This window comes from Paralichthys olivaceus, chromosome 8, assembly GCF_024713975.1.
Source record: "Paralichthys olivaceus isolate ysfri-2021 chromosome 8, ASM2471397v2, whole genome shotgun sequence".
In the NCBI taxonomy this organism is placed as follows: Eukaryota; Metazoa; Chordata; class Actinopteri; order Pleuronectiformes; family Paralichthyidae; genus Paralichthys; species Paralichthys olivaceus.
Genome location: NC_091100.1, coordinates 22974406 through 22987330, shown reverse-complemented (window position 1 = coordinate 22987330; position 12925 = coordinate 22974406). Strand labels below are relative to the sequence as shown.

Here is a 12925-nt window from a genome sequence, read left to right as displayed (position 1 = left end):
TGCAACAACACTGACAACCAAACATTTCCTCCACCATCACACAACATCCCCAAAGGTAGGCTGATATGATATGGGTGAATATGTGGATAGTTGTGATCTCTTTCTCTGTCAAACATCAGTGTCTTCTCCAAAGACAAGAGATAGGTGACAAGACACAAAAACAAACGCAAACAATAAATAGTGTTATGGGGGAGGGGGTGATTGAGGAATAATAATTAACGAAGAGCATGCAGCAGGACAGAGATGCTCTCTAAAGACTAGCCTGCTATCCCCCAAGGGAGAGAATGGGGCTTCAATTAACTGACAGGCAGATGTATTAGAATTTCTATCATGGGCCTTGGTGGGCAAGTGAGATGCAGAACTACGATGCTTTGAAAACCAGTGTGGTTTCCCCATCAAACACGTCCTCTAGGTCCTTTGATCTGCTGGGTGGTATGTGTCCTTGGAGATACATGTCTACTTCCTCAAAGCTCTTTGTTGCCGGCACCTCATTTTCTTGCTCTGCTCAGCTGTGTTCATTCTCAGACAACAGAAATACCATTTTTGCATCATGTGACACTAAGGACTTTAAACATTCAGATGTTAAGTACACCAGTGATGTGTGTGTGTGTGTGTACTCTGTAAGACCATGGAGCTCATGAATACAGGTAATTGGACCATCTCAGGATTGTATATTCATTTACTACTATGTATTTCCTGATATATACACAAATGCAGAATCTCATTTAATAAGCCACATTAAAGTGAAAATGGAGTGCGGCATATTTCCCTTTAGCTCTGTGAATATCATTAGCCTTATTCTGGACTGCTGAATCACATCTGAGGGTTTTAGGTCTTGTGTTGAACCCACATTTTAACCATGAGTCATGGCCATATAATTAACCAATCAAACCATGGTCTGTAGGATCAAGAATGGTGACTGTATCTTTGCTAACCTAGCTGCCAAACTACATTAACTATCAGAGCAGGTGGCATTGACATAGCTGTATATGTTTCTGTAGTTCTACTTACAAAAGGAAGGACTCTTAAAAGGTACCATGTAGAGAGTGATATTTCTGTGTAATTTTTCTGATAGAGCAGGTGAAGGTGCCATATAAGTACTATGAAGAATGGGTCTATCTGACAATGTACTTATCAGATGAATTTTACAGAATGTTATTAGAAGATGCTATATTTAGATGTTTCATTTTAAAAGCTCAGACACAGCTAACCAGCCTGTTGTAAGTTGTGAAACAGCTGACCTGTTTACTACTTACTCCAAAATTATTCTGGTGAATACTTTGGCCATAAATGTATGTTTGTTGCGGCAGAATATATGGCCAGTCCTACGCCAACCGACATACAGTTTGACAGTCAAAAGCAACTTCACATCTAGACATGCACAGAGAGAACACTCCTGGCTGTCAGCCAACAATGGAGGATAACAGCCGAAAACCAGCCCAGATATGGAACTAAAAGCCAAACTCTGGCCTGAAAGAAATGGGAAACGTCTAAAGACAGGGGCTGAGGGAACTGCATTCATTCATTCAAGTTTTACCCAGCTATAGTAGTATGCAGCAATCTCACCAGAGAGAACCACAAGAGTCCACACAACATCTAATGTCATTCACTCCTGGATAGTTAAGTTCAAACAAATTAACCCCCATCCCAAACAGGTGACACATAAATAAAGCACCACATTTAATACATCAAATTTAACAAAATGGCAATTCAATCTGTTTATCCGGCTACTATGAACCGCCTCCTTTCACACCAGCAGTTGTCTAATACAAGACAAGAGCAAGGCCATTTATTTACATTACAGGTAATATAGGATCTAGTGTTTCTCAATCTAGGAAGAGGAATGACTCAAACTCAGCATCTCAGTATCTGTAGTTTCACTTTTGACCTTTCTTTTTACATTTTGTCTCTTTTGAATCCTCCAACTTTGAGTAGCCTATAATACTGTCACTCACTGCAATTCTATACCAGAGAATCTCTTCATAAAATATGCTGCTACCACCAACATAAATCAAACTGCATTCCTGCAGAGATGAGGTGAAAGTTATGATAGTGCCAATTTCTGTCAAGAGCCAAATGGATGTTATTTTTGTGCATTGTAGAATTTCCAGAGTTACTTAAAAGAACACTAGAACGTTTTTTATACCTTAAAATAGTGGCCTGCTTTATTGCTTACGTCACAACAACCAGAACGGGAACATTTAGCAACAATTACCTCTCCTGTTTCAGTGAAGACATCATGGCAGAGCCACCAAAGAAACGGACATGAATGTTGATGGAGGAAATAAAGAGGAAAAGAGAAAGTGACCAAGTAAGAAATCAAATAGAGTAAATGTCCAAGCACACTCTTCATGGACGAAGCAGGACAGATGCTGACCTGTCATTGTTATTATTGTACAAGTAAGACATAGCTTTTGTTTTATGTTGCACCATGTATGTGAAGCTTTCTCGTTTATCCTTGGACACCAGTTAAAACCATTATGATAACTGCATTGGCTACTTGCCAGCTGTGTTAGCTTGAATGTCGCTGTTCTATTCTGAGTTGAGTGCAATGATTGTGCAAATGTTTACTTCCTGACTCTGACAACAGCTTGTATTTACAACAGTGAAAATGAAAGTGTTGCTTTAACCCTACTCTACTCCACTATAAATAAAAATAATTTTTAGCATGGCAAAAACATATGAAGATAACAGCTTACATCATTTATTTGAGATTGTTCACATTCAATCGTAAACCAAAGCATAGTTAACTGCTTTCTATTATTGACATGCTTTACTTGAGTTCTTCACTCCACTTTTCTAGCTTATGTTTCTGTTGTAAAACTATAAACTACTATAGATTATTGTGATTGATAGCTCATGGGGCAAAATCCAAGCAGCCTGTTTGCCAGACATCCCCTCCACACATGACCACTGACGTCAGCAAGCGTTCTCACCAGCCGTGTCTCCCTTGAACTGCTGGGTGAGTTTCCTGTTAGGTCCTGACACAATATGCATGAATGCTCCATCTCACAGCACTGCCTCCCTGTGAAGTGGTGTTCAGGTTACATTCCTCCCAGCGAAAGCCCTCGGCCCTCCCTAGCCACAGCAGATCTGTAAACTGTTTACACTTCCCACACCTGGAAGAGGGCCAAGACAAACCTGGAACAAGGCCCACAAGAAGAAACCAACAGATAGGCCCTTAGATTTCAGCAGGAGAGGAGTGATTGTGTCTCAGGCTGGAGTGGAGTCTTGGCTCAACAACACCACTCCACTGTCTTTTTCTCTCTCCTAAAGGAAAGAAGTATGACCTGGAAGAAGATTCATGTGCTACAGAGGTCTGCTGATCCAAATAACTAAGACACAGTGTGCTCTCATCACATCCAGTAAATATCTTCTCACATCAAGGTTTCTCATAAACTACTGTATTTTTCTGATGTACTATGACCAAACACGGTTTACATGGGCATGCGTCATTCATGCCTACTGTTTGATATTTATTTGGATGCATTAAAAGTAACAATTGTAGGTTTTTTTTTAAACCTCTAGTCCCCACCCTCTCTGAATGTGATCAACGTTTCCCTACAGTAATAGTAGCAAATCTGACGAATGGGTGCTCTGGTGTATGTCACGGCCTGACTCCAGTGACGATATCTTAACCAACTTGTGCCATGTTAGTTTTCATGCAGGCTGCATCTCATGTAAATGCAAGTCCAATCCCTGACATATTCTGCAAGTGTGATGTAAGTCTATGACAGAAAGAAATCCTCCATTCCCCTGGTGTTCACAGGGAAGCTCAAAGAATGAGGAAAACAGGCAACTGATAGAATGAGGGAGGAACCTCTGAATGTGCTTTAGGATTTAAGACAAAAAAGTGAGTCTAAAAAGGGGGGTGGGACTTCAGAGAGGAAAACACAGATACTGCAAAGACACTAAATTATGAAAAGATAACATGGAAAAGTGTGCCACGTGAATAAGAGTTAATGTATGTGATGAATATATTTACTTCTGAAATAATGAGAGATATATACTGTATATGCACTGGGGGAAGAGAGACCTACATTTTTTTGTTTCACTGTACAATAAAGCCTCCAGACTGAAAAAAGAGCCGGGTCTGTTTTCTATAAAGTCTGGTGTAACTCTTAACCAAGCTGCGAGGGGAGGGGATGCATCCAAATCCAGTGGACTGTTTGAAAGCTGTGCCATTTAATACAACAAAACCAGAAAAATATGTCAGCCATATTTACAGTAAGCCTGGCCCAGCCTATTAATTGACCCTGTGTCCAATTTTCTGTCGTCTTTTTAAATGACAGTGGAGAAGATAGGCATTTTCTATGGTTGGAATTAGGATGGGTGGAAAGCAGGAGGCATAGAGGGAAAAAAATTGAGAGAGAGTGTGAGAGAGTAAACCCATAACCCCAAACTAACATGTCCTGCAGTGACATGTATATTGAATACCAATCAGAGGCATGGGGTTTGCCAGCCCCGTGCAGCACTCATTTCCAATGCACACACTGTAGCTCAATCAGTAGGGGCCTGGCGGATAAAAAGGGATCGCTTGCCTGGCTCTCTGAATATTAGCTAATGCCACATTTGCAAGTCTTCAAGAGCAAAGGGAGTGTGTGTGTGTGTGTGTGATGGGGGGGGGGGGGGGGTGTTAAAGAGAGAGATCAGGGTGGAAGACATGGTGGGATGGAGAAACAGAGGGATGTGAGATGGGAAGATAAAGATAGAAATAGACTGAAAGCAAAAGAAGGAGGAGAGGAACAAAATAAAAGTGCTCTGTTTGGGACTGTGGAAAAAAAGAGATTATTTCTTGCAAAAAAAAAAGCTGTGAATGGCTTTGTAGTGCTCAAGTGATGGAAGTGATGCCTGGATGGGGATTATGCTCTTTTCATCATAAAGCCCCATCTGGTATACTAGCAAGACCACGTCTGTCCAGGCCTTTCGCCCTTTAAAGTGCCGGCTTGGGTTACACATCAATCCAGTCCTATTGCAGCTGTGCCGAGAAAATAAGGCAGACCAATTCAGCACATACATGGAAACACACACTAACATGCACACACATAAACGCAAAGAAATGCTCATCAATTACAAAAAAGTGTAGACATGCAAATACACTGATGGATGAACCAGGGAGGGAAAAAGCAGTGCAGACAGAAGGAGAGATTTCACACACACAGACACACACATATGTACCCTTGTCCCCATGCGGAAAGTCCCACAGAAACAATGGTAAAACACAAAAAGGCCAGCTCTGTTTTTGAAGCATGCCTATTTCTAACTTGAAAGAGCCAACCATAATTAAAACCAATGGGCAGCTATGCAAGATAAATGAATAGCAGAGCGTTCACCAGACCCCTCCTCATTTTTTAACTAAACCACTGGTCCGGTGTCTGACAGATGTTCCAGCTCCATTTGATGTATGCACGTGCATGCCCAAGTGTTTGAGTGTATATGTGGGTGTGTTTTATGAGTTTATGTGTCTGCAGTGACTGGCAGGACATTATCATTTGTCATTTGCTTATACTCTGTCTTTGGAGAACCATCAAGGTGGTTTACATAGATAAACTTATCATGAGCTCAAGATCTTACTAAAACTACATTGGCATATATATATATATATATATATATATATATATATATATACATATGCAACACGTACAGATAAATTGCACATGTTGTTATTAAACTATAGGCATTTGGCATGATCTCTGGATAAATAAATAAATCAGCAGGTGTATCAGGTTTTTTAGATGAGGGTAAACCTCCTAAAAAAGGTCAATAGATTGCTTTCGCCAATATAGGACTTTGTCTTTCTGTCTTTTCCCCAGTGTATCGTGTTTGATGTCACAAACGCACCAAAAACTGATTTGCTCTCTCAACTCATCTTGCCAAATTAGCCAATCATCCAGATCTCTCGTTTCCATCATCTGATCGGAGCTGTTTAAAACCTGTGTATACTGCAGGGTCATTTGAGATTCAGAGTCCATTCTCATTGCAGACAAAAGCCAGATGGTAGTGCGTGTTAGTGGGTTTTTTGACCAATGAATAGGAGCTTTATAAAGTTTACTATCCAGTGATCTAAACAAAATAGACATATTTTCAGCGTTTTATCATCTAAACATTTGCCAAAACAACTTGCTCTACTCTACATGTTGAAACCTTGTTTTATGATGCTGGTGCATGAATGTGTTTTGGGAATTTGGGAATTGGAATCATTAAATATTAAAACACTTAGATTTGATCTATATCTGTATATATATCTATGATGTAGTAGCTATAACTAAAAGTAAATCATTCAAACCGTTTCATAGCTTGACTCCAGACAATAATGAGAATGGATTCAAATCACACTGCACCATCGTCTTTTCCTTTTTTTACTCATTAATGCTTTAAAGAGGATGAGATTTAACTGATCGGTCACATTCCTCCTGCAGACATACAGTTACTCTATTTTAGCAGAGACATCTGCCTTTCAGCCACAAATGATATTAGATGTCACACATTAACTTGAAGGACGTGATTCACTTTCTAGCTATGTGAGACCTTTAATTCTCCTGTCTAAATTGGCTGGGGAGGACGGTGCTTCATCTTTAGACCGTGTCATCCTCATCACTGGAAGAAAGACCCAGCATCATTATCTCATGATCTGCCTATCCCTACTTGTTCCAAGACCAATAGGATATGAACAAAGAGGATAATATTACGACTGGATAAAGATAAATGAAACTCAATTTCACCGGAATTAAAACAGGCTTTTGATTTTTCTGAAAAAATAAATGATAATAAGGATTCAATTTGATTTGTGAGGCATTAAAGGTAGTTTGGGTTCTCCTTTGACCATTCTGAATGAACAAATTAGTTTAGCTTCTCTTTCATCGCCCTAAAAATAATGAACAATGGAGAGAGACAAAACAGACAGGGACTGAGTTAGGACGATGGGAGGGGTTACACTATGACTGTATTGAAAATTGTGCTGTTAACAAATTGATGGGTCTCAGCTGTTTTCCCAGACTTCAGCCTCCAGGTGCATTTGTCTGCCTGTTTGTCCATCTTTTGCTTCATTGTACTGTTTCTATCAATGCTGGACTTTCTGTTGTTCAATCCGGACAGCCCAAATGACAACGCTGCTGGCAAGAGAGAGGTAGTTTGACCGTGGAGTGAATAAAAGGAGCCCAAATCACTGCCCCTCCTCCCCTGTCAGCCCGTCTGGACAGCCCAGAGGAGATCAAAACTGTTTGTAATGCCTCTCTTCCTCTTCATGTCTGTGTGTTTACATCCTGACCACATTTCTGCTGTACCCACTCTCACAGCTCAGTCTGTGGTCCATGTCTTTCTCTATTAAATCAGATGTAGAAAGGTGGGGAAGAAATAGGATGCATTCATTGTCCTTGGCTGACAGCTTCTCAGAGAGACAGCTGCACAGTGCTAGTTTTTCTACACTGCACCGACAAGTGATGGGCAATTAATTCACGTCAACTGCTCCCCCCATCTTCACATGGTCATCATAGTCATTTCTAGCCTGGAGTCTGAGTGAAACGTGAAGTGCTGTACGACTGTCATCACATGGTTTTTTCTACTTGGGAGGAATGCAGGCTTACTGATAGGAATGAAATTTTCCTCCAGAGCAGTCTGGGGCCTTGTTTCTCTTTCGTCCATGCTCGGGTTCTTTTCAAACACAGCAATTTGCGGAAGGGGACCCCAGTCATAGATCACAGGCTCTGGATCTGTGGGGTTGGTGGGCAGGGGGAACGGTCTTTGGGGTGAAACCCTGGAACTTCTTCAATGGAAACCGCATGGCTTTTAATGGGCAACATCTGGGTGGTCCAATCAACCTCAAGATGACATTTACTGACACATGTGTCGCTGGTGATTGATTCAGTCCATGAAACATCAGCCTATTATCCCTCTTTCTTTGGATGTTTCAAATTGTGATTTATCAGGACAACAGCAGGAGTCCATTACATCATGCAATAAATGCATTCCAAGCAGGTTGCATTGAGTTTCCCATGGGCCTTTGCGGGTTCTCTGACATCTTGATCATGGCAGATGTTACAACACTTTGGATCTTTGGAAAAAGGTAAGCACAAAAACAGGAATCGAAAACAACATATTTAAGAAAGGACTAATTCTGCATGTCAACATGTCTTTGATTCTTCGAATTGTGTGCACCATTCACCATCAGCACAATGCTCATCAATGCAACATCTCCCCAGGCCTCAAGGTCAGAATGTAAACAGGATGGTGCAGAGCTCACCACATCTGACCCCAGTCACCAAAATGTTACTAATTTTGCATCATAAGAACAGCAATCATCTCACTTCAGTGGTTTCCCTGCTACAAACCCTCTCATACTGCAACAATTTGACATCATTGTCCGCAAACTCTCCAGAACATTTGTGGTGTGTAATTTCAAGCAATGGGAAAACCCCTTCCCTTCCAACTTGGAAGTGACTGTGAACAAGCAACTTTTCACTGGGTTAGCTGGTTTCAAATGTAAACAAACGATTCTCCAGCAAAACAATGTCCACACTTGTAGGCTTATGATGGGAGATGTTAAACATAGATGATCTCTAAACATTTAAATTCCATCAAAACAATAATACTATTGGACTCCTCTAAACAAGTCTACTTTATAAAATGTCTATTTTGAGTCTCAGCCCGTGAAAATTCTCAGCTTTACAATCAGCAGTTGATCCCAATATTTCCATCTTAGAAGCCATTAGCTTGGATTGTAGTTGGCTTGGGGTTGCATGAAGGTAAAATAAATAAATGCCTGACTTAAAAGTCAAGCAATCAGCTTGTAGCGATGAGCTGCTTTTGGCATCTTTGCCTAAATCCAGTTTCCCATCATCAACCTGGCTTAGCACCACTTATGAAATATTCTTTCATGAAAGGAGAAATTATTTTTTCCTTATTTTGGATAAAAATGCTGAGGTGGAGGAAAGAGTGACACTGTCTGTGTCTTACATTAAGCCTGGTTTCACTATGACTAGGGAATCAGAATTTTACCTGCAGTAAGCAGAAATAGGGGCTTTAGAAACTATGACTGGCTCAATATTAGCATGTAACACAGCCCATTACTATTAAACACTGTAAAAATATAATTTCTCTCCTGGTTTATCTCTTTGTTAGTGGTTGAAATTTCAATAGGGCCTACGTGTAAACAAAATAACCAGTAGGCATAAGACATTTTTGTCTGCCCACCTTTCAGTGAGGCAGTTGAGGAAAACTCCCCCCACAAAATAGACAACAACATGAATAATATTATGCAAAAATGAAAAATGAAAAATATCATATTCCAGTATGAAATATATATCAACATATTATACTATCTAATAGAACTGGTCTTAAACTGGTCATACAAGAAACCAGTGATTGACCAGTCTTTTGCCCAAACCATCTAGTGATGGCTGATCCTGCTGATCATTCCACTTCCCATCATTTTCAGAAATCTGTAAGTAAAGAGAAACATTTTAAAATCTGCTAATATCCAACCAGGAGATTATAGAGGTGGCTTCTCCATGCTGACAAATTAGATTTCATTTTCAAGTTTGAAGAGTCAAACACAACCACTATTGGGGGTCAGCCTCTCGAATGGCGTCCCACAGAGACCCCATGACAGAGGGACTGAAGCTGAGCAAGGGAGGGGTAGGGATGGAGGGAAGGGGTTTGTTGTTCAAATGAACTGCTTAAAGAAATAAATGCAAATCATAATCATCTTATAAAGATGCCAATGTTAATGAAAAGAATAGTATTTGTAGACAGCTACAATCAATAGGCTATAATAATAAGCTGTAGAGGACGATGACCGTAATGGCTACCTGCAGTGCTAGGAAAAAAACCAGAGTGCGCCCCCACCAAGCCCTCCATCTTTTATAGAACTGCACGTAGCCCCGGCTTCTCCTTTGGTCAGCCAGCAGCAAATGAAAGAAAAATCCTCCCCAGGGTTTTAAATAAAAGGCCTGAATCAAACTAACACTGCGAGAGTTTTTCGTTCACTTTGCTACCTGCAGTTTCTGGATATTAGCCGCGACTACTCTTCATCTGCATCCTGCAGTGAAATGAATATAAAACTGCATTAAAGTTAATGCCACATGACATTTCCCCCCTTTTAAAAAAAAAATCCCTTGCTTTAGGAAGGGATTATTGTGGTTGTTGCACATTTGTTAAAACCACCTGCAGGAGTGATTTGTCATTTTGCTAAAGTGCACCTGGAACAATCCAATAACTACGACCACCATCCCGTAACATCATATAAGCCGTATGAATGACAGTCTTTAAAAACTGCATGCCAACAGTGAAAATAAATAATGCATTCATACTTTGTATTGATAGCAGCAAAGAAATGCAGCTCAAAGAGCATCAGACATGATGGAGACCCCCTACCTGGCAGCCCCTGTATCCACGACCCCCGCTGTCTGTGTATTGTCGAACCATGGCGGCCCATTGACAGCGTCCCCCGGATTGCCAATTTCCCGTTGGTGGTCCTGGGTTTCGCCTGTCCTTTCTCAGCATTGTGCAACTGGAATAGGTGCGTCCTCCCCTGTTCACGCTGCGGTTGTAGCTGCACGATCTGATTGGATAGCGCTGCGCGAGACTTCATCAGCAGAACATCCCTGTCGTCATGACAACTTGCCAATATCCCAACAGGGGTGTGCTTGTGGGAGGGCGGGCTGGCGGGGCATGGTAGCTGTCTTGCCTCCTACTGGAAAACGACAATGATTCATTTTACATCATCGTTACCTCACTGCTCGCTTCCCTCTTCTCAGACCTAGCAGGCTAAGCTAATCTGTCCAGTCTGCGATCTCGGAGAATGTGTGGGCCACTCTGCCACAGTCTGTGAGTCTCCAACCAGCTGTCTCATCGGGGTTTCTCAACCCAGTGTCTCGCACCACAGGATGCCAAATCAGCTTAAAATGGTGGCCGTGATCACTATTCTGTCACGTGAGATTCAGAATGGCGATAGCAAATCCAAAGATGGACTTCTAACAAAAATTTTAAAAAAATTACCTTTCAGATGTAATATCATGTTCCATCCACAGGAAAAAATACAAAGGGAAGTCCCGTGTTCCCAGGTTTGTTGAAACCATGGTAACTTGAAAGAAACTTTTGAGAAAGACATTTCACTTTCTATCCTCAAATGGCCTTTGTCATTGCACTCCACCTCTTCTCAGCCTTCCCATTAAGGACAACTTATTCTACAGTCAGGGGACCATTGTACCAGTTTCACATTCTGCTAAGTCAGCATACAGTTTAGTTCAAAGACAGAAATCCCACAAAACTGAGCAAAAGAGATCCACAAAAGACAGAAAGGAGGGAAAGTGAGAGGAAAGTAAACAAAGGCATTATCTCGTTGTCAGCCAAGCTATCCACGATGAGACACCTGCTGTGCTGCTAGCCTGCTAGCCTGCGATTAGCACAGAGCAGGCGGCTGGTTCCCAGGGTTCTTTCCCAGTTACCTCCTGCCGAGCTGAAGACGATGACCTTGGCCGCTGCTGGAGCTCTCCTAAGAGTGAATGGCAGGCTGGGACGGAGGGTCCCAGCCTCCACACTCTTTTGATTACTAATCCCCAAACATTGTGCGCCACCCGGCACCCTACCTGGCCTTCTAGCTGGAGGCAGCTTGATGGTGGCCATTGAAAGCAGGTGATGAATAGAGAATAGCTGCTGGAAGCCGGACTCCCTGGGTAGCAGAGGAGCTCTGCGGGCCCACAAAGCTGCTTAAAAGAGTCCAGTGCAGTTCTCATCTGTTTTGGTGGATTGGAAAAGATGCCCCTTCTCAATCCCTGTTATTTTAAATCTTTTGATGAATGGACATCATTTTCCAGAAATAGCCATATGAGACGAGTATCGGGTATTCACAAAACGTAAACAACACCTCTGACAAACCCTGAAGAGGCAAATCATATTACCAGATACCTATCAACAACATTTGTGAACAATACAGTAACAAGAAAGCATGAGTATTGAAAAGGAAAAGCTGACAACTGAAAGAAAAAATCATAATACTGCAGCTAACCAGAGGAGCCGGCAAAAATTGATCGAGCGTGGTTTGGGAGAATACATGGATCTCTTAAAGTGATAGCATTCTTTTTTTTCTGACCACCGCCCAGCATGGGTTAGACCCTGAGTGTAAACGTCTGTCAGCGTAATGGTAATGAGTCAGTCTTCAGCCTTTTATTGTGTGTAAAGTCACTGACATGCTTTGACAATTTCAATTGTAACTATTGAAGGATATAACCTAAAGAACTTCCAAATGATATCCATAAAAAGCGATACATCTTCCACCAAACTTTAAACAAATATTCCTCAGGACAGACTACTTATTGTATGGAATTCCCCATGACAAAACAGAAGGCACCAATACAATAGCAATTTCCACAGTCCAATGGCGGTAACACTTGATTCTGCCAATTCAGATTTTCGCCCCGGTGACATGGACTCCCAAACACATTTCAGAGGTAGCGACAGAAAAAAGAGGAAGGAAAAAAAGATCTGCGATGCTGCAGAGTGAAAAAAATGAAAACACAAACCTTCTCATTGTAACGTCAGCAGCATGTTGAGGAGAGACTGCTGGATGCCAGACTCTTAAGGGGACCGAAGCTGAATTCAATGCATCTTGTCAGGAGAGCTTGATGTGATTATCGCCCCCTGCTAGGGCAGGGATAGTGAAGTTGTCTGGCGCTGGCAAGGACGCCCAAACAGCACTGCGGGATGCCCCTCTCGCTGTCCCCTCTCCAGGAACATTGCTCCGGACGCAACAGGGGGTGGGAAGCAGACACCATCTTCACCAAGGACTCTATGTGCAGTGTGTGGCAGAGTGTGTGCATGCGCACATGTGTGAATTCGGGTTGTGTTGACAATATTGTTTTGCACTTCCTCACTGTTGTTACTGCTGATTCTAAAGGAGCAAATGGGGGGGTTTGATATGAGATGGGCC

General features: G+C 41.8%; 1 protein-coding gene across 2 annotated transcripts in view; it reads right to left on the bottom strand.

The window, feature by feature from the left end:
* The window catches only part of LOC109627315 (uncharacterized), a 37320-nt gene extending 24835 nt beyond the window's left edge, over positions 1-12485 (bottom strand). Inside the window, exon 1 of one of the 2 annotated variants that reach the window (XM_069530229.1) lies at positions 10372-12485. In XM_069530229.1, the coding sequence (XP_069386330.1) occupies positions 10372-10500 (129 nt within the window). In that variant the 5' untranslated portion in view covers positions 10501-12485. The remainder of the gene's footprint in view (positions 1-10371) is intronic. The other variant, XM_069530228.1, reaches the window with a different exon arrangement.
* Between the last annotated feature and the right edge of the window lie 440 nt (positions 12486-12925).